At 43.1% G+C, this 26,897-nt stretch overlaps 1 protein-coding gene across 1 annotated transcript in view; it reads right to left on the bottom strand.

The window, feature by feature from the left end:
• The window catches only part of CPNE4 (copine 4), a 494,912-nt gene that overhangs the window by 29,973 nt on the left and 438,042 nt on the right, over nt 1-26,897 (bottom strand). Inside the window, exons 7-9 of the mRNA XM_068965804.1 lie at nt 25,619-25,717; nt 10,546-10,632; nt 6,551-6,610 (exon numbers count right to left, since the gene is read on the bottom strand). Coding sequence (XP_068821905.1) covers nt 6,551-6,610; nt 10,546-10,632; nt 25,619-25,717 — 246 coding nt within the window. The remainder of the gene's footprint in view (nt 1-6,550; nt 6,611-10,545; nt 10,633-25,618; nt 25,718-26,897) is intronic.

The following is a 26,897-nucleotide window of genomic DNA, read 5'->3' as shown; positions in this document are numbered from 1 at the left end:
TCGCTGCTCATTAAGCAGAGCCATGGAGCAGTTTTGCAAAATCTTGTAAAGTATGAGAGCAAAGTGCTTACTTTCTCTATGCTGCCAAGTCCCCAGTGTGAGGAACTGCTTCCGAAAAAGGCTGGACGCTAACGATGTTATCCTTCCTTGGATATTTTTAGCTTCTCACCTGAACTGAGCCCATGCCTCAGATCCCTTCCCTGCCTCTGACAACTGGGCCATTTAAGACCCACCTGGATGCTTTTTTGGGAAAGCTGCTGTGAACCCATCTCTGGTTAGTTGTCTGATCTCTCTGAAATCTTTGTGATATCATCTGCTATAGGGCAGCTGTTCATTTTTAAGTCTGTATACAGTTTGGGCCTATACGACGAGCCTTATAGGTGGTGATACTGTTCAGTCTGGACCATTTCTTAAATAACACATATAATTCTTGTGCTTTTCTGCCTCCTCAAAACTCCATGGCAGGAAAGAAATAGGAACCAAGACAAGATGAGAAAGAACCTGTTTGGTTCACTTCCTGGAACATGCAAAACATTCTCCTCTTCAACCCAGGACTCAGTCTCATGTCTCAGAGGTCTACACAAGAGTCCATCACTATTTAGTCTGGCATTTAAAATCAGGATTTAAAACTAAACTGAGACATAGTGTGGGCCTAGGATGTCCTAAGTGTATTAAGGTCAGAAAAGATGACATGAGAGGACCTTTAGTAGGTGATCTTTTCTTAGGCTTGAAGGCTAATCTTCAAGCATAGCCACATTTAGCTTGTTATATCATATTATTAAAAATAGATAATAAAATCAGAGATAATGAAAAGTGATACTTGCCCTTTTTAAGATTTTTTTGATGTGGGCCATTTTTAAAGCCTTTATTGAATTTTTAACAATATTGCTTCTGTTTTATGCTTTGGTTTCCTGGCCACAAAGCATGTGGCATCTAAGCTCCCTGACCAGGATTGAACCCCCACCCCATGCATTGGAAGGCAAAGTCCCAACCACTGGACCACCAGGGAAGTCCCAGCAATACCCCTTTTAATAAAAAAAAAATACAAATAATAAAAAGGGTCATCTGAATATAATAAGAGAAAAATGACCACTCAGGATTCTACTAGTTCAGTAAGTCATATTTTTCCTTTTTAGTTTTACATATATATAAATACAAAATATTTTAAAATTTTATATGTAAAACATATATATAACACATAAAGACATTTAACATAGTTGTAATCATAGGGTAGCTTTGCTTTATAGTCTCTTTTTCTTCACTTAATGACATTAACATATCCTCATGTGATTACAAATCATTATAGTTATCACTTAAAATGGCTTTATCATAGTCCACTTAAATGAGCTACAACAATTTATATAGCCATTACCTTATTGTTGGACGTTTGTGTTACTTACAACCTGATTCCATGAAAATCCATTTTACAATGAATGTTTTTCGTATCTGGAAAGGCAATAACTTTCAACGGAAACATTTAATTCTTTTACCATTGTCTTTCCAGATATCTTATGGAGTCTGGCCTCATCTATGCTGTCTATAGCTATTGATTTTGTAGGTGAAATTCTAGTATCTGGTTTTCTTTTTTTTTTTTTTTTATAATTTTTTTTTTTATTAAATTTTAAAATCTTTAATTCTTACATGTGTACCCAAACATGAAACCCCCTCCCACCTCCCTCCCCATAACATCTCTGTGGGTGATCCCCATGCACCAGCCCCAATCATGCTGTATCCTGCGTCAGACATAGACTGGCGATTCAATTCTTACATGATAGTATACATGATAGAATGCCATTCTCCCAAATCATCCCGCCCTCTCCCTCTCTCTCTGAGTCCAAAAGTCCGTTATACACAGCTGTGTCTTTTTTCCTGTCTTGCATACAGGGTCGTCATTGCCATCTTTCTAAATTCCATATATATGTGTTAGTATACTGGCTGCTGTGCCATGTGCCAAATGTATGGAACCCAATCTCTCTCCCTCAATGTCTGCTAACCTCTGCCCAGCTCTCCCAAGACCATGACATGACTGTTGCTCCAGAGTCCTTATGACTCAAGAATTCATACGAGGAACAAAGGTCGTCCTCATGGGTGCCCAAGGGCATCCTGTAGTTGTGTGTGGGATGGAGTGTGTGCACTTTCCAGTGAGTGGCTATAGATCTTGTGTCAGATTTCAAGTGGTCCATGGGACTGAAAAAGAGGAAGAATCACTGATGGGGGCATCCTTTATCTGCTTCCCTCCATGGGGTCTTTTCTGCTTATTTTATTACTTAAAATTCCCCTCTTCTCATCCTCAGGTTGGCACCTACTTTCCGCCTCTTGTTTTTCCTTTATTGTTGGCTGTCTTGATCGAGTAGATATACCCACTGTGTTCGTATCCTCACTGTCTGTTACACCCCAAAACCTGGGCCTACGGTCTCATTCTGCTGAAGCTGCTCTTCTGAAGATGACTTGTGCTTACTCATAACATGGCTCAGTCACTGGTTTTCATTCTTCACCTTATCTTTTCTTTAGCATATGAGATTATTGTCCTTGATCCTGTAAGACTTTCTCCTGATCATCTGAGTTACTGCCTCCTCTGGGACCTTTTTCTCTGGCGCATCTTATCTTACTGTTGGCTCCTCTTTCTCCTGTTGCTGAATGCAGATTTCCCCCAGCATTCTGTTACCAGACCCCCTATCTTTCTGTCTTCTTCTCTTTAGCTATCTCCTCCAGACCTATATATGTGCAGCTTCCACCTCTCTCCTGAAACCAAGGGCCATATTTATAAATGCCATCTCACTGGGATACCTGAAAACACCCCCACCACATCTTTGGGGAAGTTCATTCTGCTGTCTGGTGGCTAATCTTGATTTCCATATTTCTATGAATGGGGTCAACATGCTTTGTCTTCAGGCACAAAACATTTGAGTCATCCTGGACCTCACTTCCTCTCTTCTGTTCATCTCCATACCAGGAAGCCCTGTTCTCACTTCTCATCCCTCTGCAAATTTCCCTTCATTTATCCAGATGGCTTCAATGAAATGACTGGGCAGATAATAAATACTTATAGGCCAAATTAAGTAAGGCAGGTCAATTATTAATAATAGTTTGCATTACAGCTTATCATTTACATTAGCTGGCAATGCTTGAGTAATAAGAAATTACTGACTTAATTTTAGAGGAAAATGACAATGAGGTGGTTGTTATGCTTTCTTTAACAGAAACCTCAAATTAGAACACCTAGCACCTTCTCCTGCATGCCTGGCCTGGAGCCCTCCAGGAGGAAGGATTTTGTTTTAGGCAGTGGTTTTTTTGGGGGCTCCAAAATCACTGCAGATGGTGACTGCAGCCATGAAATTAAAAGATGCTTACTCCTTGGAAGAAAAGTTATGACCAACCTGGATAGCATATTCAAAAGCAGAGACATTACTTTGCTGACTAAGGTCCGCCTAGCCAAGGCTATGGTTTTTCCAGTGGTCATGTATGGATGTGAGAGTTGGACTGTGAAGAGGGCTGAGCACCGAAGAATTGATGCTTTTGAACTGTGGTGTTGGAGAAGACTCTTGAGAGCCCCTTGGACTGCAAGGACATCCAATCAGTCCATTCTGAAGGAGGTCAGCCCTGGGTGTTCTTTGGAAGGAATGATGCTGAAGCTGAAACTCCAGTACTTTGGCCACCTCATGCGAAGAGTTGACTCACTGGAAAAGACTTTGATGCTGGGAGGGATTAGGGGCAGGAGGAGAAGGGGATGACAGAGGATGAGATGGCTGGATGGCATCACTGACTCGATGGCTGTGAGTTTGAGTGAACTATGGGAGTTGGTGATGGACAGGGAGGCCTGGCGTGCTGCGATTCATGAGGTCGCAAGGAGTCGGACATGACTGAGCGACTGAACTGAACTATGGTCTGGCCCCTTCTCCCTGGGATTTATCTGCACCTGCTCTCCCTCTTCAGAGGTCTTGCTTCTCACTCACTGCAGACTTCCTGCAGGTCCCTCTGTGGATGCTGGAGGGCTGAGAAGTGGAGGCTGAGGAAGTGGTGGTGATAACCACTGAGGTGGTCCCTCGAAGTTGGGGAGGGCCAGCAAAAGTGAGAAGGATGGGACATCTGGTGATCCAGTGGTTAAGTATCTGCCTGCCAAAGCAGGGGATGCAGGTTTGATCCCTGCTCCAGGAAGATTCCACATGCAGGTAAGCCCATGCTCTAGAGCCTGCTAGCCACAACTACTGAAGCCACTGCAATGAGAAACCCGTGCACTGCAATGAAGAGTAGCCTCCACTTGCCGCAATTAGAGAAAGCCCACATGTAGCAACAAAGACCCAGTGCCGCCAAAATAAACAAAGTTAAAAAATAAAAAGTTAATTGGCAAGTAACTAGTTTTAAAAAATGGGTTTCTTATTACTCAAGTAATTTCTTATTACTCAAGCACTTTTTAAAAAAGTGAGAAGGAGGGGAGAGCAACGCCAGAAGAATAATCTCCTTGGGTCAGGGGGACCACATGACCTCCCCTCTCCTCTGTGAGCCAAGGTGTAGAGCTGGAAACCCTCTGGGCTCAAACTTCCAGTTTTCACTGGGGCTGATTCTTTGCAGCCCAAGGGCAAAGCAAACCCCTAAAGGTTGACTGAAGAGTTGTCCAAAAGCATGGGATCTATAGAACCTAAAACAGACCCAAATCGATAGAGCTTTCACTTGAAAATCTATGAATAGTTTCCTGAAACCAGCCCTTTGCCTAAGATCATGGGACACTGTCTCCTCTGTGACATTGCTGGCTCCTCCAAGTGCCCAGGACAGACAGAGGTCAGGGTGTTTGCCCACAATGCACATGGTTACTACCTTCTAAAGATACCAGTGTGTATATGGGGGTGGGGTGCTCTATGGGTGTGCCTTTAGAGAACCTTAGACATTAAAGAAATGACCATAATCTATAATTAACTCCCATAAGTATTCAGTGGCAAATGAACAATGGCCTGAGTTTAGGCAGGACATAGGTAGGTTATAGCAAAAGCCCAGCCTCTATCTAGGGAGAGGCCTTATCTCATCCCCTTGGAGAACCCCCCTCTAATCCTTTGGGTTCCACTACCTTATGTCTCAGGAACACATTGGTCCAGTCGACTCTCTTGGGCTCAAACCATTTTCTTTGCCTTCCTCACATGATTGAGCCCATCTAGGGAGCTAAATAGGGCTGAGTTTCACAAGTACACTTCCGTAAGATGGGGCACAGATGCTGCACAACTTGTTTACATCCATATGACTTTCCCACAGGTTTTAACAGATCTATTTCTTGTCATCTGGGTATTCTCTTTTTGCAGGTCATGTCTGCTGGAAACTAGGAGGATTTTGAATATGAAGCCACTGACAGAAAATTTTTCCAGGGCAGGTGGACTTATAAATTTGGCCCACCCAGACACTTAAAAAAGACCCAGCCCACCACCAAATACATTATTAGGAGTGTACAAATCCCATGGGCTCACAGATTCCATGTAGGAGAAGATCCTTAGTCCACTCATTAATTCTATTTCTCAACATTGACAGACTAGTTCTCCAGTCTTTTGGAATTCACTTTTTCATTGTCCGATGAGTCATCTAAATGGCTTACTCTTGGCACTGACCGTTGGGCTCGACATGTAAGCTTGTGTTCTGTCCAAACGAACACAGCCAAGATGTCAGCCATGGTTCAGTGGGACGTTTTAGCACAGTTCACTCCTTCCCCAACCCTTTTCACCCAGTGGTGGAATCTGGCAACCCACCCACCACCTCCTGCCTCCTGCAGTTACTGAAAGAATGGAAAGCATAATAGACTGGTTCCCCAAACCCTCTGAGGTTGAATGGCATGCATTTCCTGATAGGATGCTGAAAAAATAGTCATGGGGTAAACAGAAGTGTGACCTCATTGTAAAGAGATGTTCAGTTCAGTTCAGTTCAGTGCAGTGTAGTCACTCAGTCGTGTCTGACTCTGCGACCCCATGAATCGCAGCGTGCCAGGCCTCCCTGTCCATCACCAATCCCTGGAGTTCACTCAAACTCATGTCCATCGAGTCGGTGATGCCATCCAGCCATCTCATCCTCTATCATCCCCTTCTCCTCCTGCCCCCAATCCCTCCCAGCATCAGGGTCTTTTCCAATGAATCAGCTCTTCACATGAAGTGGCCAAAGTATTGGAGTTTCAGCTTTAGTATCAGTCCTTCCAAAGAAATCCCAGGGCTGATCTCCTTTGGAATGGACTGGTTGGATCTCCTTGCAGTCCAAGGGACTCTCAAGAGTCTTCTTCAACACCACAGTTCGAAAGCATCAATTCTTTGGCACTCAGCTTTCTTCACAGTCCATCTTTCACATCCATACATGACCACTGGAAAAACCATAGCCTTGACTAGACGGAACTTTGTTGGCAAAGTAATGTCTCTGCTTTTTAATATGCTGTCTAGGTTGGTCAGAGATGTTACTGTATGACATTTCAGTGGTGAGACCTGAGCAAAGCCAACCCAGGGTATTAACAGACTGTGGGTCCTTGTGCCCCACACCCAGCACTGCCCTCCAACCTTGTTCCCTGAGTAAGAACAAACAAACAACTCACTGTAAACTGGATTTGGCAGCCACCCATGATGTAGTCCAAGAAAGAATGCATCTTGTGTATCTGCACGGGAGGAGAGGAAGCTGTATTAGAACAGTGTGATCCGAGTACTTACACGTTAAAGGGCTAAACATGGGGTTTGCTGACCTAGAGGGGAGAGCAGAGAAAGGCCTGTGGGAAAAAGATGAGTCAGCTGATATCTTTCATGAGAGGAGAGAAAGAAAACAGATGGTCCTGTGAGGGCTGCAACCATCCCTCCTCTTTCTTTTTGGGTTTCAGTTCAATTCAGTTCAGTTCAGTCGCTCAGTTGTTTTGGGTTTACATATGATTTTAATCAGCCTCTGCCTCTGGGGTGAGACTGGTACTGTGTTTTCATGGGTCACCACTGGTTTGAAATACATGAAGTCTCACACTTAGCTTCAGTCTTGCTGCCCGTGTCTACGTCCCAGTTCTGGTAAAGTTCCTAATACCACAGTGAAAAAGACGAGCAGCTTCAAGGTCACAATTATCTAAGAAGCTCTCCACTGTAAGCTGCCAGCTAGTGAGAGTCCTCCCTTGCCATGAAGAGCAAGGATTAATATTTACAGAGTGCTGCTGCAATTCATGGGGTTGCAAAGAGTTGGACATGACTGAGCGACTGAACTGAACTGAACTGAACTGTATGCCAAGCTCTTAACATACATGATCTCATTTAATTCTTAGAATGAGCCTGTGAAGGTGATGCTATGATTGTGTCCATTTTATCCACGAGAAAACTGAGGCTAAGATCATCTACCTAGATGGTGGAGGTGGGACCCAAATGCATCCTTTTGACCTCTAGGCTGGAAGTCAACAGGCTTCCTGCTTCCTGCCCTACCCCTAGCTTCTGTGTTCTCACACTCTTTACTGATTTCTAGTCTTCGTTTCTGCTTCATTATGATTCTGCTGCTTGAGTCTTGGTGACATTCATCTATGCAGTTATTTGACAAGGATTTATTGAGCCTCCACCATGCCCTGGATGCTAAGGATACAGGGAAAAGAGAAACAGGCATGGTGCCTGCAGTTATAGAGCTCACAATCTGGATCATTTTACTGGTACAACCATCAGCTGATTTTTGACCCTCGCTTCTGCTTCTCATATTACATCTGAGGCTCAGGGCAGCTTCCCAAAGACTGACCCACAAAACCCTGTGGCAGCATTTTCAGGCACCACCTCCAGGTGGCACACATCTATCAGCAGACTTGTCTCAGGGCTGATGTTTACTGGACCCTCAGAATAGTGCCTGCTCCCGGCTTCCTTATGGGGATGCTTTGCCTGATAGTTGAGATGCTGTGTTGTACTTAGTCACTCAGTCGTGTCCGACTCTTTGTGACCCCGTGGACTGTAGCCCACCAGGCTCCTCAGTCCATGGGGATTCTCCAGGGAAGAATACTGGAGTGGGTTGCCATGCCCTCCTCCAGGGGAGATCTCCCCCAGTGCAGGCAGGTTCTTTACTGTCTGAGCCACCATGGAAGCCCAAGAATACTGGAGTGGGTGGACCTACTACTGTATCCCTATCAACACCATGTCCTCTGAGTGCCCGACTCTTAGATCGAAACAGTTATATGCACAGTCACCTTACAGAGATGGACGGTTGAACTGACTCATCTGGATCGTCTTTTCTCCTGCTTCTATGGGCACAGGACTGTTGTGAATGCACCAGGATTTGGTCTGTATAGGGAGGTAGGTAAGACGACCAGAGACAACTGCCTTTGAAAGAAGAGTTGATTATTCACAGCTCCCCAAAGGACTGAACGCATGTCCTGCTACACAAGGGGGCCACATGGGGGTAGCACTGGATTAGGCAGGAGGCAGGAGGCATGCAGGGAAAGCGCAGACAAAAGTCACTATGGTGGTTTTTGTGGGGAGGAATGAGTGAGGCAAGGTAAGCAGTTAAGCAGGTTTAGGACTGAATAATGAGTGGTTCTGGAGGCTCTGGGCAATAGGGATGGTCTCTAATTGTCTGAAGCTGGCTCTGGGGTGATACAGGGCAGGGGGAATATTGGCTTGGTGTGAACTTGGTGAGAGCTCAGGAAAGGGGGTGGCTAGGGATACAGGCTCTGGATTGCTCTGTCTGCATGTCAAAGATGGGCTCATAGGCACGCTGATTGCTATCTTGAGGAATTAGCTAAACCTAAGAGAGGCAGTTCCTCCCAGTATGAAAGGCCCCAAGATATCAAAACATCATAAAATACAGCAAACATTATCAAAGCAACGACCCCAGATGGCCAATCGTAAGCAGTGTTATCATCTAGTTCCAGTAATTAGTTCACGAGATAGGCCTGTGACCTAAGCCAGACCCATCAGTCTTCAGCCCGACCCTTTGTTATGTGAGAATGGGCTCCTACAGCCCCTGGAAGCCAGGAATGCCAACTCTGAGAAAAGGAACCTGAGATATTTCGAGAGAAACTGGATGGCATGGAAGTCTCACATCATGGAGTCAGACAGACAGAGACTCAAATCTCAGCTCTTACATGTGTGTGAGACAATGAACTAGTTACAATCACATCTGAAAGTAGAAATCTCAGAGTTGTGGTGGCATAACAGAACGTATTATAGTTATGTTTACCATAGTAAGTACTCAACCAGTGGCAAAATCATTCCCAGAGGAGGTTTTCTGCGGAGTTAGAGCCCCTCCGGGAGAAAGTTTTAGGTGCTTTACTCATCCCCCGTGTCTTGTTTTCATGGCATCTCTTCAGTATGGAGGAGGTGCCACATACAGAACACTGAGTGGTAAGTACTAGGGATTATCACTTGGTGTGACAAGCACAGAGTAGGTGCTTTAGAAAGTGTCAGCAGGAAGAAAAGTGTCTTCCAGAGACAGGTGGCATGCAGAATATATGTAAGAAAGATAAATCTTTAAGTCTGAGTGTGTCTGTGGTTACGAAGAGGAAATGGAGAACGAAAGGTTTAGTGAAACAGAGTTTACAGAACAAAAAAGCCTGGTGTAGAGAACTTAATATTGAGATCTCTGACAAGAAAAGATTTATATTGGTGCGTATTGAACAGGAAGACTGCCAGTATTAAAACTAGTTCTTCTGGGAAGCTGTAGATGTTTCTTTGAAATGGCAATACTTTAATGTAGTAATGGAATAAAAGTACAAAACCATGAGTAAAAATTTACTCTAAAATTTAATATTAGTGTTTTCTTTTGTGAAATATGCATAAATGAAGATTAAAATTTGAATTTAGAATGTAATAGAAATAATCCTGTTATTAGCAGATTATTGCTATTTTCCATAACTTTTTGTGGTATTACATTATCTTGGTACAGTTCTGATAATATTAACTATTCTATTTAAAATCTTTTTTATTAAAAACTTAGTGCTTATTACATGTAAATGGAGGCTTCCATTTAGCTCAGCTGGTAAAGAATCTGCCTGTAAAGCAGGGGACCCTGGTTCGATTCCTGGGTCAGGAAGATTCCCTGAAGAAGGGATCGGCTACCCACTCCAGTATTCTTGGGCTTTCCTGGTGGCTCAGCTGATGAAGAATTCGCCTGCAATGCAGGAGACCTGGGTTCGATTCCTGGGTTGGGAAGATCCTCTGAAGAAGGGAATGACTACCCACTCCAGTATTCTGGCCTGGAGAATTCCATGGACTTTATAGTCAAAGTGGTCTCAAAGAGTTGGACTCAACTGAACGACTTTCACTCACTCACTCAGGAGCTTTAGAAATGTTGGTTGCCCCATCTGGGGACTTCCCTCTGGTGCTGTCCTGGGCAGAGAAGAACCTGACTGTGACCAGGACTCTTATCTTCAGGCAGGACTGTCTTTGTTGAGGTGATGGAGGCATTGGCTTATCACAGCTCCAAAACCACCCAAACTTTTAATGCATGTCCACTAATACCTTGACTTTCTGACTTTTTTATTTTAAAAAGATCCTATCTTCTTGACACTCTTTCTGTGCAGACCACCTGGGCCTTCCTCCCAGACAGCCTTAGTTTCATACTCCTGGAAGACAGGGGCTATGTTTATACCTTGCACTGATTCAAAATCACAATGCCCGAGTTCTTATAATTCTTCTTCTTGGCTTTGTACTTGGGGTTGATACACTCCCACTGCACCTGCAATAAGAAAGATTATACTATGATTGCCAGCTCAGGAAGAAGTGGAGTCATTCATGAGGAGGCCCCTGGGCACCATTGCAGGTGGTCCTGAGGGCTGACACCTGGTCTCTAGCTGATCGCCTTGCATCTGGAGGGGAAGGAAGGAGAAGCGGTGAGAGGAAGACTGTGACATCACCTGCCTGGTTTGAATCCCAGCTCCTCACTTTCCAGCTGTGTGACCTTTGACAAATGACTCAATGCCCTCATGCCTTGCATATTGCCTCTATAAAATGGAGCCCATAATTATAGCTATCTCATAGGGTTACCATGAGGATTGAATGAGTAACCCCTATAATACATTTAGAACAGTACCTGACACTTATAAATGCTTGCTATGAATGGGGTCAAATCAAAAAGCAGAGAGAAGGAGAGATCTTGGGCACATAGCTGAGTAACCCAAATGCTGAGTGTTAGTGTCTGGGAATTGACTTAGAGACAGGAAAACTGAGGAACATTGAATGCTGGTTATAGGAAGATGATGCGGATAATGAGTTTGCTTAACTTCACAGAGGACTAAAATGATGGATCGATACACGTCACAGTGGTGGCAATTTCTTCACAGGGGCTTCTGTGAGGGATAGAATCAGAAATGAGGAGGCAGATGGGAGTTGATGTGTGAACAGAGCTCAACCTTTCTACAAAAAAAAAAAAAAAAAAAAAAAAGACTTCATGGGACAAAGCTAACTGCATTTTGACCTCTGACAAAGTCAAACATCCGAGAGTCACCGAATTGCTCCTGCCCACTGTCCTAGAGGAGTCATCCTTGGATTTCCACTCAGAAGACAAAATTTCACCCCCTGACAACTGAAAGTGTCTGAAAACAAAGAAAATTCTGAGGCAGATGTTAGTGTATAGGCTGATACAGCACTGTCCACAACGACCCATTCTTCCCAGTGCATGATGACTCTGAACTTCATCAGGTGACTTGCTTTGACTGATGGGACATTAACAAAAGTGATATGAGCAGAGGTTTCACAAGTGCCTGTGCACTGGGGCTTGCCCTGCTCTTGCTGATTGAATGTTTTCACCACCATGTGAAATTAGCCTAGGCTGGTGTCCTAGAGGATAAAAGAGCACATTGAGAAACATCTCAGCTACTCCAGCTGCAGAGGCACAAATGCAGGAGTGAGTCCCCTTGGCATTGTTTGGAGCAGAGAGGAGTTTCGCAGAGGAACTCAGCCCAGATTGCTGACTTCTTGTCCTGTCTATAGCTGTGGCTTCCTGAAAAATCTCCCTGCCTCACTCTCTTGTCTCTCTACAACTGATTCTCTATACAGTAGCCAGAGTAATCTTGAAAAAAATTAATGTCATTATCCAATCTTATCATTCTCCAGCCTAGACTCCTCATAGCATTGCCCAATAAAACTTTCTGCAATAATGAGAAGATTCCACATCTGTACCAACCAATGTGAAAGACACTAGCTACATGAACACTTGATATGTGTGTGTATGTGTGTGTGTAAGTGAGAGAGAGAGAGAGAATTGAAATTTAACTGAATTTAACTTAAAACTTATTAAAACTGAAATAAGTGTATATAGGTAGTGGCTACTAAATTGGAGAGTCTTCAGTGTGCTCTCAACACATTTATAGGAAAATACAAACTCTTTTCTCCAAGCTATCAGAACCTTCTTTTCCTGGCCTCTGCCTCTGTTCTTGATCATGCATATCCATGCATGGCTCCCTCACTCTCTGCTACAGATAAACTGGTCTCTTTACAGATCCTTAAACACACTAAACGCTTTTCTGACTCAGTAATTTGCAAAGTTCCCTCTACCTGAAATGCTGTTTCCTTGCTTTTTACATGGATGATATTTCATTTTTAAGGGCCCTCATGTTAAATTTCATTTTTTTTTCCAGGTGATCTCTTTTACATTACACCTTTATAACTAAAATGGCTCAGTTTTTAAATAGCATTTGTCACAATGTATAATTACAGTTTTTGTTTTGTTGTTCAGTCATTAAGTCATGTTTGACACTTTACAATGCCATGGCCTGTAGTACCCTGGGCTCCTCTGTCCTCCACTATGTCCTGGAGTTTGCACAGACTCACGCCCATTGAGTTGATGATGCTCTCTAACCACCTTATCCTCTGCCACCCTTTCTCTTTTGCCTTCAATCTTTCCCAGCATCAGGGTATTTTCCAATGAGTCTGCTCTTTGCATCAGGTGGCCAAAGTATTGGAGCTTCAGCTTCAGCATCAGTCTTTCCAGTGAATATTCAGGGTTGATTTCCTTTTTCAGGATTGACTGGTTTGATCTCCTTGCAGTGCAAGAAACTCTCAAGGGTCTTCTCAGCACCAAAATTCCAAACTGTCAATTCTTCTGGACTCAGACACTTCTTTACTGTCCAAGTCTCACATCCACACATGACTACTGGAAAAACCAAAGCATTACCTATATTGACCTTTGTCAGCAAAGTGATACCTCTGTCTTTTACTATGCTGTCTAGGTTTGTCACAGCTTTCCTTACAGGAGCAAGGGTCTTTTAATTCCATGGTGGCAATAACCTCCACAGTGATTTTGGAACCCAAGGAAAGAAAATCTGTCACTGCTTCCGCTTCCCCCCTTCTATTTGCCATGAAGTGATGGGACTATATACCATGATATTAGTTTTTGAAATGTTGCATTTCAAGCCAGCTTTTTCATTCTCCTCTTTCACCTTCATCAAGAGGCTCTTTAATTCCTCTTCACTTTCTGCCACTAGAATGGTATCATCTGCATACTGAGGTTGTTGATATTTCGGCAATCTTGATTATAGCTTGTGATTCATCTAGTCCAGCATTTCACATAATGTACTCTGCATATATTAATAAGTGAAAGAAGTAGGGTAACAATATACATCCTTAAAGTACTCCATTCCCATTTTTGAACCAGTCAATTGTTCCATGGCCAGTTAAAACTGTTGCTTCTTGGCCCCCACACAGGTTTCTCAGGAGACAGGTAAGGTGGTCTGGCACTCCCATCTCTTTAAGAATTTACCACATTTTGTTGTGATTCACACAGTCAAAGGATTTAGCATAGTCAATGAAGCAGAAGTAGGTGTTTTTCTGGAACACCCTTGCTTTCCCTATGATCTAATGAATGTTCTCAATTTAATTGATCTCTGGTACCTCTGCCTCTTGGAAACCCAAATCCTACATATGGTTCACATACTTCTGAAGCCTAGCTTGAAGGATTTTGGGCATAACCTTGTTAGCATGTGAAATGAAGCAATTATACAGTAGTTTGAACATTCTTTGGCATTGCCCTTTGGGATTGGAATGAAAACTGACCTTTTCCAGTCCTGTGGCCACTGCTGTGCTGTGTCGCTGTGCTTAGTCTCTCAGTGGTGTCTACTCTTTACCCCCCCATGCTCAGTAGCCTGCCAGGCTCCTTTGTCCATGGGTATTCTCCAGGCAAGAATACTGGAGTGGGTTGCCATGCCCTCCTCTAGGGGACCTTCCAACCCAGGGATCAAATCCAGGTCTCCCGCATTGCAGGTGGATTCTTTACCAGCTGAGCCACAAGGGAAGCCTGAGAATACTGGAGTGGGTAGCCTATCCCTTCTCCAGGGGAATTTTCTGACCCAGGAATCAAACTGGGGTCTCTTGCACTGCAGGCAGATTCTTTACCAGCTGGGTTTGCTGACATATTGAGTGTAGCACTTTAACATCATCATATTTTAGGATTTTAAATATCTCAGATGGAATTTCATCTCCTCCACTAGCTTTGTTTGTAGTAATGCCTTCTTGACTTCATACTCTAGGATATGCAGCTCAGAAAGAGGGAGCACAACATCACAGTTTTCTGGGTCATTAAGACCTTAATTGTACAGTTCTGTTTATTCTTGCCACCTCTTCTTAATATCTCCTGCTTCTTTAGGTTCTTGCTGTTTCTGTCCTTTATTATACCCATCCCTGCATGAAAATTTCCCTTGATATCTCCAATTTTCTTGAAGAGAGTTTTAGTCTTTCCCATTCTATTGTCTCCCCCTATTTCTGTTCTTGTTCATTTAAGAAGGCCTTCTTATCTTTCCTTGCTATTTTCTGCAACTCTGAATTCAGTTTGGTATATCTATTCCTTTCTCCCTTGCTTTTTGCTTTTCTTCTTTCCTCAGGTATTTGTAAAGCCTCCTCAGACCACTTTGCCCTTGTGCATTTCTTTTTCTTGGGGATGGTTTTGGTCATTGACTCCTGTACAGTGTTATGAACTTCTGTCCATAGTTCTTCAGGCACTCTGTCTACCAGATCTAATCCCTTGAATCTATTTGTCACCTCCATTGTGAAATCATAAGGGATTTTATTTGGGTCATATCTGAATGGCCTAGTGGTTTTCCCTACTTTCTTCAATTTAAGCCTGAATTTTGCAAAAAGCAGTTTATGATCTGAGCCACAGTTAGCTCCAAGATCTTGTTTTCACTGGCTGCATAGAGATTCTCCACCTTTGGCTGCAAAGAATATAGTCAATCTGATTTTGATATTGACCATCAGATGATGTCCATTTGTAGAGTCATCTCTAGTGTTGTTGGCAAAGTGTGTATGCTATGATCGGCCTGTTCTCTTGATAAAAACTCTGTTAGCCTTTGCCCTGCTTTATTTCGTACTCTGAGGCCAAACTTGCATGTTAGTCTGGGTATCTCTTGACTTCCTACTTTTGCATTCCAATCCCTTATGATGAAAAGGACACCTTTTTTGAGTGTTAGTTCTAGAGGGTGTTGTAGGTCTTCATAGAACTTGTCAACTTCAGCTTGGCATCAGTTGTTGGGGTATAGATTTGGATTACTGTGATGTTGAATGGTTTGCTTGAAAACAAAACCCGAGATCATTCTGTTGTTTTTGAGATTGCACCCAAGTACTGCATTTTAGACTCTCTTATTGGGCTTCCATGGTAGCTCAGCTGGTAAAGAATCTGCCTGCAATGTGGGAGATCTGGGTTCGATTTGGCTCATCTTCAGGTGTCATATATTTCTGCCTTTTCATACTATTCATGGGTTTCTCGAGGCAAGAACACTCACGTGATTTGCCATTCTCTTCTCCAGTGAACCACATTTTGTCAGAATTCTCCACTATGACCTGGTGCAGGAGACCCTGATTCAATTCCTGGGTTGGGAAGATCCCCTAGAGAAGGGATAGGCTACCCACTCCAGTATTCTTGGGCTTCCCTGGTGGCTCAGACTGTAAAGAATCTGTCTGCAATGTGGGAGATCTGGGTTCGATCCCTGGGTTGGGAAGATCCCCTGGAGGAGGTCATGACCACCCACTCCAGTATTCTTGCCTGGAGAATCCCCATGGACAGAGGAGCCTGGCAGGCTGCGGTCCATTGGGTCACAAAAAGCCAGACATGACTGAGCAACTAAGCACAGAGTACACTGACTGTGAGGGATACTCCATTTCTTCTAAAGGATTGTTGCCCACAGTAGGCAAAATAATGGTCATGTGAATTAAACTCACCCATTCCCATCCATTTTAGTTCATTTAGTTCTAAGATATCAGTATTCAATCTTGCCATCTCCTGCTTGACCACATCCAATTCATGGACCTAACATTCCAGGTGCCTATGCAGCGTTATTCTTTACTGCATTAGATTTTGCTTTGACCTAGTGGTAACACATCCACAACTGAGTGTTGTTTCTGCTTTGGCCCAGCCTCTTCATTCTTTCTGGAGCTATTTCTCCACTTTTCCCCATAGCATACCTACTAACCTGGGCAGGGGCTCATATTCAGGTGTCATATATTTCTGCCTTTTCATACTATTCATGGGTTTCTCGAGGCAAGAACACTAACATGATTTGCCATTCTCTTCTCCAGTGAACCACATTTTGTCAGAACTCTCCACTATGACCTGTCCATCTTGGGTGGCCCTGGATGGCCTGGCTCATAGCTTCATTGAGTTACACAAGGCTGTGATCCATGTGATCATTTTGGTTAGCTTTCTGTGATTTTTGTGTTCATTCCAAAGGCAGTGGTATTGTAGTTGTTGCTTATTCTGTCTGCCTTCTGACAGATGAGGATAAGAGACAAGCTTCCTGATGGGAGAAACTGACTGTAGGGAAAACTGGGTCTTACTCTGGTAGAGGGGACAGATAGATTCAAGGGATTATATATGGGAGACAGAGAGCCTGAAGAACTATGGACAGCTTTTCATAATATTGTACAGGAGGTGGTGACCAAAACCATCTCAAAGAAAAAGAAATGCCATGAAGGCAAAATGGTTGTCTGAGGAGGCCTTATAAATAGCTGAGAAAAGAAGAGAAACAAAAGGCAAAGAAGAAAGGGAAAGATATACCCAACTGAATGCATAGTTCTAGAGAATAGCAAGGAGACATTAGAAAACTTCTTAAGTGAATAATGCAAAGTAACAGAGGAAAATTATAGAATGGGAAAGACTAGTGATCTCTTCAAGCAAATTGGAGATACCAAGGGAACATTTCTTGCAAGGATGGGGCACAATAAAGGACAGAAATGGCAAGGAACTAACAGAAGCAGAAGAGATTAAAAGAGGTGGCAAGAATACACAGAAGAGCTATACAAAAAAAGGCCTTAATGACCTGGATAACCATGGTAGTGTGGAAACTCACCTGGACCAGGCATCCTGTAGTGTGAAGTCAAGTAGGCCTTAGGAAGCATTACTACAAACAAAGCTAGTGGAGGTGATGGAATTCCAGTTGTGTTATTTAAAATCCTAAAAAATAAATGCTGTTAAAGTACTGCACTCATTATGAAAGCAAATTTAGAAAACTCAGCAATGGCCACAGGTCTGGAAAAATTCAGTTTTCATTCCAATCTTAAAGAAAGCAATGCCAAGAATGTTCAAACTACTGTATAATTGCGCTCATCTCCCATCCTCAAGGTATTGCTCAAATTCCTTCAAGCTAGGCTTCAACACTACATGAACTGAGAACTTCCAGATATACAAGCTGGATTTAGAAAAGGCAAAGGAACCAGAGATCAAATTGCCAAAATCCACTGGATCACAGAAAAAGGGAATTACAGAAAAAATCTAATTCTGCTTTATTGACTAGGTGAAAGCTTTTCTGTGAATCACAACAAATTCTTCAAGTAATGGAAATACTACACCACGTTTACCTGCCTCCTGAAAAACTGGAGGTCAAGAAGTTCAAGAAGTAACAATTCAAACTGGACATGAAACAATGTACTAGGGTCCAGAGTGGGAAAGGAGTATGTCAAGGCTGTATATTGTCACCCTGATTATTTAATTTATATACAGATTATATCATGCAAAAATGCTGGGCTAGATGAAGCACAAGCTGAAATCAAGATCCCCAGGAGAAATATCAACAACCTCAGATATGCAGATGATACCGCTCTAATGGCAGAAAGCAAAGAGAAATTAAAGGGCCTCTGGATGAGGGTGAAAGAGGAGAGTGAAAAGCTGGCTTAAAACTCAACATTGAAAAGACTAACTCATCACTTCCTGGCTAATAAAAGGGGAAAAGTGTAGAACCATCAGCAGATTTCCTTTTCCTAGGCCGTGCCCGTGGGGCAACCCAAGACGGGCAGGTCATGGTGGAGAGGTCTGACAGAATGTGGTCCACTGGAGAAGGGAATGGCAAGCCACTTCAGTATTCTTGCCTTGAGAACCCCATGAACAGTATGAAAAGGCAAAATGATAGGATACTGAAGGAGGAACTCCCCAGGTCAGTAGGTGCCCAATATGCTACTGGAGATCAGTGGAGAAATAACTCCAGAAAGAATGAAGGGATGGAGCCAAAGCAAAAACAATACCCAATTGTGGACGTGACTGGTGATAGAAGCAAGATCCAATGCTGTAAAGAGCAATATTGCATAGGAACCTGGAATGTCAGGTCCATGAATCAACGCAAATTGGAAGTGGTCAAACAAGAGATGGCAAGAGTGAACGTTGACATTCTAGGAATCAGTGAACTAAAACGGACTGGAATGGGTGAATTTAACTCAGATGACCATTATATCTACTACTGCGGGCAGGAATCCCTTAGAAGAAATGGAGTAGCCATTATGGTCAACAAAAGAGTCCGAAATACAGTACTTGGATGCACTCTCAAAAACGACAGAATGATCTCTGTTCGTCTCCAAGGCAAACCATTCAATATCACGGTAATACAAGTCTATGCCCCAACCAGTAACGCTGAAGAAGCTGAAGTTGAATGGTTTTATGAAGACCTACAAGGCCTTTTAGAACTAACACCCAAAAAAGATGTCCTTTTCATTATAGGGGACTGGAATGCAAAAGTATGAAGTCAAGAAACACCTGGAGTAACAGGCAAATTTGGCCTTGGAATGCAGAATGAAGCAGGGCAAAGACTAATAGAGTTTTGCCAAGAAAATGCACTGGTCATAGCAAACACCCTCTTCCAACAACACAAGAGAAGACTCTACACATGGACATCACCAGATGGTCAACACTGAAAACAGATTGATTATATTCTTTGCAGCCAAAGATGGAGAAGCTCTATACAGTCAACAAAAACAAGACCAGGAGCTGAGTGGCTCAGATCATGAACTCTTTATTACCAAATTCAGACTCAGATTGAAGAAAGTAGGGAAAACCGCTAGACCATTCAGGTATGACCTAAATCAAATCCCTTATGATTATACAGTGGAAGTGAGAAATAGATTTAAGGGCCTAGATCTGATAGATAGAGTGCCTGATGAACTATGGAATGAGATTCGTGACATTCTACAGGAGACAGGGATCAAGACCATCCCCATGGAAAAAGAAATGCAAAAAAGCAAAATGGCTGTCTGGGGAGGCCTTACAAATAGTTGTGAAAGGAAGAGAGGCAAAAAGCAAAGGAGAAAAGGAAGGATATAAGCATCTGAATGCAGAGTTCCAAAGAATAGCAAGAAGAGATAAGAAAGCCTTTTTCAGCGATCAGTGCAAAGAAATAGAGGAAAAGAACAGAATGGGAAAGACTAGAGATCTCTTCAAGAAAATTAGAGATACCAAGGGAACATTTCATGCAAAGATGGGCTCGATAAAGGACAGAAATGGTATGGACCTAACAAAGGCAGAAGATATTAAGAAGAGGTGGCAAGAATACACAGAAGAACTGTACATAAAAGATCTTCATGACCCAGATAATCATGATGGTGTGATCACTCATCTAGAGCCAGACATCCTGGAATGTGAAGTCAAGTGGGCCTTAGAAAGCATCACTGCAAACAAAGCTAGTGGAGGTGATGGAATTCCAGTTGAGCTGTTTCAAATCCTGAAAGAGGATGCTGTGAAAGTGCTGCACTCAATATGCCAGCAAATTTGGAAAACTCAGCAGTGGCCACAGGACTGGAAAAGGTCAGTTTTCATTCCAATCCCAAAGAAAGGCAATGCCAAAGAATGCAGAAACTACTGCACAATTGCACTCATCCCACACGCTACTAAAGTAATGCTCAAAATTCTCCAAGCCAGGCTTTAGCAATACGTGAACCGTGAACTTCCTGATGTTTAAGCTGGTTTTAGAAAAGGCAGAGGAACCAGAGATCAACTTGCAAACATCCGCTGGATCATGGAAAAAGCAGGAGAGTTCCAGAAAACATCTATTTCTGCTTTATTGACTATGCCAAAGCCTTTGACTGTGGAAATTTCTGAAATAAACACAATAAACTATGGAAAATTCTGAAAGAGATGGGAATACCAGACCACCTAACCTGCCTCTTGAGAAAATTTTATGCAGGTCAGGAAGCAACAGTTAGAACTGGACATGGAACAACAGACTGGTTCCAAATAGGAAAAGGAGTCCGTCAAGGCTGCATATTGTCACCCTGCTTATTTAACTTCTATGCAGAGTACATCATGAGAAATGCTGGACTGGAAGAAATACAAGTGAATCAAGGTTGCTGGGAGAAATATCAATAACCTCCGATATGCAGATGACACCACCCTCATGGCAGAAAGTGAAGAGGAACTAAAGAGCCTCTTGATGAAAGTGAAAGAGGAGAGTGAAAAAGTTGCCTTGAAGCTTAACATTCATGAAATGAAGATCATGGCATCCGGTCCCATCACTTCATGGGAAATAGATGGGGAAACAGTGGAAACAGTGTCAAACTTTATTTTTTGGGGCTCCAAAATCACTGCAGATGGTGACTGCAGCCATGAAATTAAAAGACGCTTACTCCTTGGAAGAAAAGTTATGACCAACCTAGATAGTATATTCAAAAGCAGAGACATTACTTTGCCAACAAAGGTCTGTCTAGTCAAGGCTATGGTTTTTCCAGTGGTCATGTATGGATGTGAGAGTTAGACTGTGAAGAAAGCTGAGCACTGAAGAATTGATGCTTTTTAGCTGTGGTGTTGGAGAAGACTCTTGAGAGTCCCTTGGACTGCAAGGAGATCCAACCAGTCCATTCTGAAGGAGATCAGCCCTGGGATTTCTTTGGAAGGAATGATGCTAAAGCTGAAACTCCAGTACTTTGGCCACCTCATGCGAAGAGTTGACTCATTGGAAAAGACTTTGATGCTGGGAGGGATTGGGGGCAGGAGGAGAAGGGGACGACAGAGGATGAGATGGCAGGATGGCATCACTGACACGATGGACGTGAGTCTGAGTGACCTCCGGGAGTTGGTGATGGACAGGGAGGCCTGGCATGCTGAGATTCATGGGGTTGCAAAGAGTCGGACATGACTGAGTGACTGAACCTAACTCTAGGCTCCAAAATCAGTGCACACCATGACTACAACCATGAAATTAAATGATGCTTGCCTCTTGGAAGAAAAGATATGACAAACCTAGTTCAGTTCAGTTCAGTCGCTCAGTCATGTCTGGCTCTTTGCAACCCCATGGTCTGCAGCATGCCAGGCCTCCCTGTCCATCACCAACTCCTGGAGCCTACTCAAACTCCTGTCCATTGAGTTGATGATGCCATCCAACTATCTCATCCTCTGTCGTCCCCTTCTCCTCCCGTCTCCAATCTTTTCCAGCATCAGGGTCTTTTTCAATGAGTCAGTTCTTCACATCAGGTGGCCAAGGTATTGGGTAGCTTCAGCATCAGTCCTTCCAATGAATATTCAGAACTGATTTCCTGCAGTCCAAGGGACTGTCAAGAGTCTTCTCTAACACCACAGTTCAAACCTAGACAGCGTATTAAAAAAGGAGAGACATCACTTTGCCAACAGGGTCCACATAGTTAAAGCTATGGTTTTTCCAGTAGTCACGTACAGATGTGAGAGGTGGACCATAGAGAAGGGGCTGAGTGTTGAAGAATTGCTGTTTTCAAATTGTGGTGTTGGAAAAGTCGTCTCAGAGTCCCTTGGGCAGCAAGGAGGTCAAACCAGTCAATCCTGAGGGAAATCAACCCTGAATATTCACTTGAAGGACTGATACTGAAGCTATATCTCCAATACTTTAGCTACCTGATGCGGAGAGTCAACTCCTTGGAAAACACTCTGATACTGGGGCAGATGGAGGTCAGGAGGAAAAGGGAATGACAGAAGATGAGATGGTTTGATGGCATCACTGACTAAATGGACATGAATTTGAGCAAACTCAGGGAGATAGTGAAAGACTGGGAAGCCTGGCATGCTGCAGTCCATGGGGCTGCAGAGATCTGGATACATCTTAATGCCTGAACAAGAACATATGATCCATTTCCTCAGAGGCACTTAAAGACTCTTTCTTGTTTGTTTTAAAGCATCAGACTTCAGTAGGCTTCAATTGTGATGTATGCTATCATCTTACTTTTAATATGTTCCCAGCATTCTGAAGATGTAATGTTTCCCATGTTTATTGGTTTGTTTATTTCTCTTTGTAAAGGAGAACAAGGCAAAACTTGGTAAAACTCTTTAGAACTCTAGAGGGTGTGGATAACTGTCATTAATTTATTAACTCAAAGGGGCCTTGTCCTGTGCATTCAAAGAACAAACAACATCTCTGGATAAGTTCCTAGTTATTTGGGGAGTCACTTTCTTTATAGCTTACTGTTGGTTTTAATTATAGTTCTGAAACTCAGAAAGCCTGCTCATGGGTGAAGGCCTCTATCTGACAAATTTCTTACAATGCTGGGTGTACAACAGTATATGGAGTGGGTTGTGGAAGCTATGCGGAGAACTGTGCTCGAATTCTCAGGCCAAAGAAAGGTATTCAGCAAATGGTCTGATTCTGATTAAGCCTTTGATCCTAAAGGATATTAATTGATATCCATCCAGTCTGGTTAAATCTTGACATATCTGAAAGGAGAGACTTGAAGAATGAGTTGGAACATTTTCCCTGAGCAGTAATTCTGAGCAGATCAGGCACAGAGTCTTATCCCTTACAGAAAAGGTCTTTCTTTGCTATCACTCTTTTCTGGTCTATGAGTCTAGTGGTCCCAGAGTAAGGATGGCAGATATCTTGGTTTGAGTTCTTCCAGAAGCTAATGCTAAAGCAAAGATTTAAATTCAAGTAGCTGAGCTATTTAAAATCCTAAAAGATGATGCTGTTAAAGTGTTGTACTCAACATGCCAGCAAATTTGGAAAAACTCAGCAGTGGCTATAGGACTAGAAAAGGTCAGCTTTCATTCCAATCCCAAAGAAGGGCAATACCAAAGAATATTCAAACTACCATAAAATTGTGCTGATTTCACATGCTAACAAAGTTGTGCTCAAAATTCTTCAAGCTAGGCTTCAGCAGTATGTGAACTGATAATTTCCAGATATACAGTCAGGGTTTTGAAGAAGCAGAGGAACCAGAGATTAAATTGCCAACATTCACTGGATCATGGGGAAAGCGAGGGAGTTCCAGAAAAACAGCTACTTCTGTTTCATTGACTGTGCTAAAGCCTTTGACTGTGTGAATCACAACAAACTATGGAAGTTCTTAAAGAGACAGGAGAACCAGACCACCTTACCTGTCTCCTGAGAAACCTGTGTGTGGGTCAAGAAGCACAGTTCGAACAGGACATGGAACAATGGACTGGTTCAAAACTGGGAAGGGAGTATGACAAGGCTGTATATTGTCACCCTGCTTATTTCACTTAGATGCAGAGTACATCATGTGAAATGTTGGGCTAGATGAATTACAAGCTGTAATCAAGATTGCCAGGAGAACTATCAACAACCTAAGATATGCAGATGATACCACTCTAGTGACCAAAAGTGAAGAGGAACTAAAGAGCCTCTTGGTGAAGGTGAAAGAGGAGAGTGAAAAAGCTGGTTTAGAACTCAACATTCAAAAAATGAAGTTCACGACATCTGGTCTCATAAGTTCATGGCAAATAGAAGGGGGAAAAGTAGAGACAATGACAGATTTTATTTTCTTGGTCTCCAAAATCACTGTGGATGGTGACTGTACCCATGAAATTAAAAGACGCTTGCTCCTTGTAAGGAAAGTTATGACAAACCTAGACTGTGTATTAAAAAGGAGAAACATCATTTTGCCAACAAAGGTCAATATAGTCAAAACCATGGTTTATCCAGTAGTCATAAATGGATGTGAGAGCTGGGCCATAAAGAAGGGGTTGAGCCCTGAAGAATAGATGCTTTTGATTTGTGGTACTGGAGAAGACTCTTGAGTTCCTTGGACCACAAGGAGATCAAACCAGTCAATCCTGAAGGAAATCAACCCTGAATATTCATAGGAAAGACTGGTGCTGAAGCTTCAGTACTTTGGCCACTTGATATGAAGAGCTGACTCACTGGAAAAGACTTGATACTGGGAAAGATGCTGGGAAAGAAGGCAAAAGGAGAAAGTGGTGGCAGAAGAGGAGATGGTTAGATAGCATCACTGACTCAATAGACATGAATTTGAGCAAACTCCAGGAGATAGTGGAAGACAGAGGAGCCTGGTGTGCTGCAGTCAGTGGGGTCACAAAGAGTCACACATGACTTAGCAACTGCACAACAACAAGAACAACAATTCATCTAGTAGGTATTTCCAGGAAACGAGAGTAGAAGAGTGGGGAACTGGGAGAGGGAAGCAGCCAAAAAGGGGCGTGTGATCAAGTCAGGGAGTCCACTGTCAGCCAGGCCAGTCCCTGCTGGTGAGCTGTGGGCAGCTGCTCAGAGCACACCTCAGAGTTCTGCTGCCTGAAGGGCAATAGAGATGGGGTGTTCTATCCTGCTTACCACTAGCTATTTTTTGAGGGCAGCTGTCTGAACTATGTACATCTTCCCTGACACATTCAGCCTGCTATTGGCAGGTGCAGAGTAGGATTCAGCAGCCAGAAAAAGCTCTCAGGCAAAGAGATTCAGGTTCTGCAGCTGAAGTTGGGCAGGTGAACCCTGAACAGGTCTGAGCAGAAGTTACATGGTCAGGGTCCAGAAGACAGCAACTGAATAACAGATGCATGTATGTATCTGTCAAAGTACAGGTGCCTGAAAGATACACAGAGAAGGTGCAGGCTTCTGCATGATGCAATGGAATCCCTATGTGCCCCTGTGGTTTTTGGTAGTGTTCAGATTTATTTCTTGGTATCAAGAATGAAATGGTGAGACTAACTGAAAATCTGGTGCCCAAAATTCAAACTTGAAGGAATCAATTTGTCCAAAGCATTAAATGTGTAGTTAATGCTATCAGGTTATGGAAATGTAGAGCTGGAAAAAACACTGCTACTAGATAATAACAATAGTACATATTTTGTAAGTGAAGATACCCTGCCAAGTGCGAATCATGAATTATCTCATTTAGTCTTCACAGGTAGGTACCGTTATCACCTTAATTTTTTTTTCAAGTGAGAAAGCTGAGGCACAGAGGAACTAAATCACTTGTCCAGGGCTACACAGCTAAAGAAAATCTGAACCATCCTTATTTGACTCCTCCACTTTGCCAGTGGAGGAATGGTATCACACTGGGCAGGGTCCTGTCCAAAGTCACACTTATTGCTGTAGACTGGGGATTGGCACTAGAACCTGGGTTATGGATCCCTCCATGCTCCCTCCTGGCCTCACTTAATTATACACTAGTATTTCGCCTCTAGCTGCTCTGTCTGGGTGCTAACGTGGCATCGTGACAGGCGAGTCTGGGAGAAACACCACAGGGGGCTCACCACATACCTGTTTGCCTTCCATTGCTCCTCTCATCTCCTTGAAGGTTGAAGTGAATTCTCCAATGAAGTCATGTTTGCCATTGGAGTCCCAGTCCCATACTATGCACTGCAACAGAAAAGAAGTAATTTCTTTTTTTAAACTTAAGAATGTGTCCACAGCAGCTGGAGGCAACGAAAACTTTCTTGGTCAAAAGTCTAGGACTGCAGCCTGTGGGATGAGGTACACCTTTGGTTTCCACTGGCTTTACTTAGCATTTTTTGCCGTGATCTCCTAGAAGCCCTGTTCTGCAACAGTGACTCATAATTTGGCCATTTTTCAGATAAGTTCAGTAAGACCAAAAGGAGATACGTGACTTGCCAAAGGTACCACGTAGTGAATGAAAAGTCTGGGATTTGAAGGTAAGTATCCTGACTCCAGCACTAATGCCTTCCCCACAGCAGAGCCTCTGTGGTTTGCAGATGGAACCAGGTGCCTGAGTTCATGCCTGTAGCTTCCACAGTGGCAGCAATGATTTGATTATATGAATCACATTTTCTTTTTCTTTTTTTTCTGAAGGCAAGAGAGCCAGAAAGTGAGATCATTAATTATGCTCAAGCGAAAAATGGGTGAAAAACAGGGAGGTGAGTTACATTGGTTAAAAAGCATGCGTACATCACAGTTAAGACGTGACCTTCCAACAAGAGGGCTCCATCTAACAGAATGCTACTTTCTGGGCTCCCAAGTAACACTTTGCAGAGTAATGCAGGTTAAATCAGTAGCCATCCCTCTGCTTGGTCACATGCTCTTAGATAAAGAGGGAATCCCCATATTTTCTAGTGAGGAGGTTGGACTAGGGTCTCAAGCACTTCAAATGTCACTTCTACATCTTAAATCAGGGATTTGCAATCAGGAACCCCAGACCTCAGATAAGATCAAGGGAGTAAATGAGACATTTACCTCAGAGGTTTTCCCTGGAATATTGGGGTACATGGGGCATCCTGGCCTTTTGTTTTTGGATGAAGAACCTGCTGGTCAGTCCTTCCTGGCAAACTTGGTGTATAAATCTATTTTCTGACCCTGTGGGATACTGCACAGACCTAAAATGAAATGCTGCCCCAAACAAAACATAATCTCCCCCTAAACTTATTCCTGAGCTTCCCTTGTGACTCAGCTGGTAAAGAATCTGCGTGCAATTCAGGAGACCTGGATTCAACCCCAGGTTGGGAAGATCTCCTGGAGAAGGAAAAGGCTATCCACTCCAGTATTCTGGCCTAGAGAATTCCATGGACTGTATAGTCCTTGAGGT

The sequence above is a fragment of the Capricornis sumatraensis genome, chromosome 1 (genome assembly GCF_032405125.1).
Source record: "Capricornis sumatraensis isolate serow.1 chromosome 1, serow.2, whole genome shotgun sequence".
Lineage (NCBI taxonomy): Eukaryota > Metazoa > Chordata > Mammalia > Artiodactyla > Bovidae > Capricornis > Capricornis sumatraensis.
This window is presented reverse-complemented; position numbering and strand designations above follow the sequence as displayed.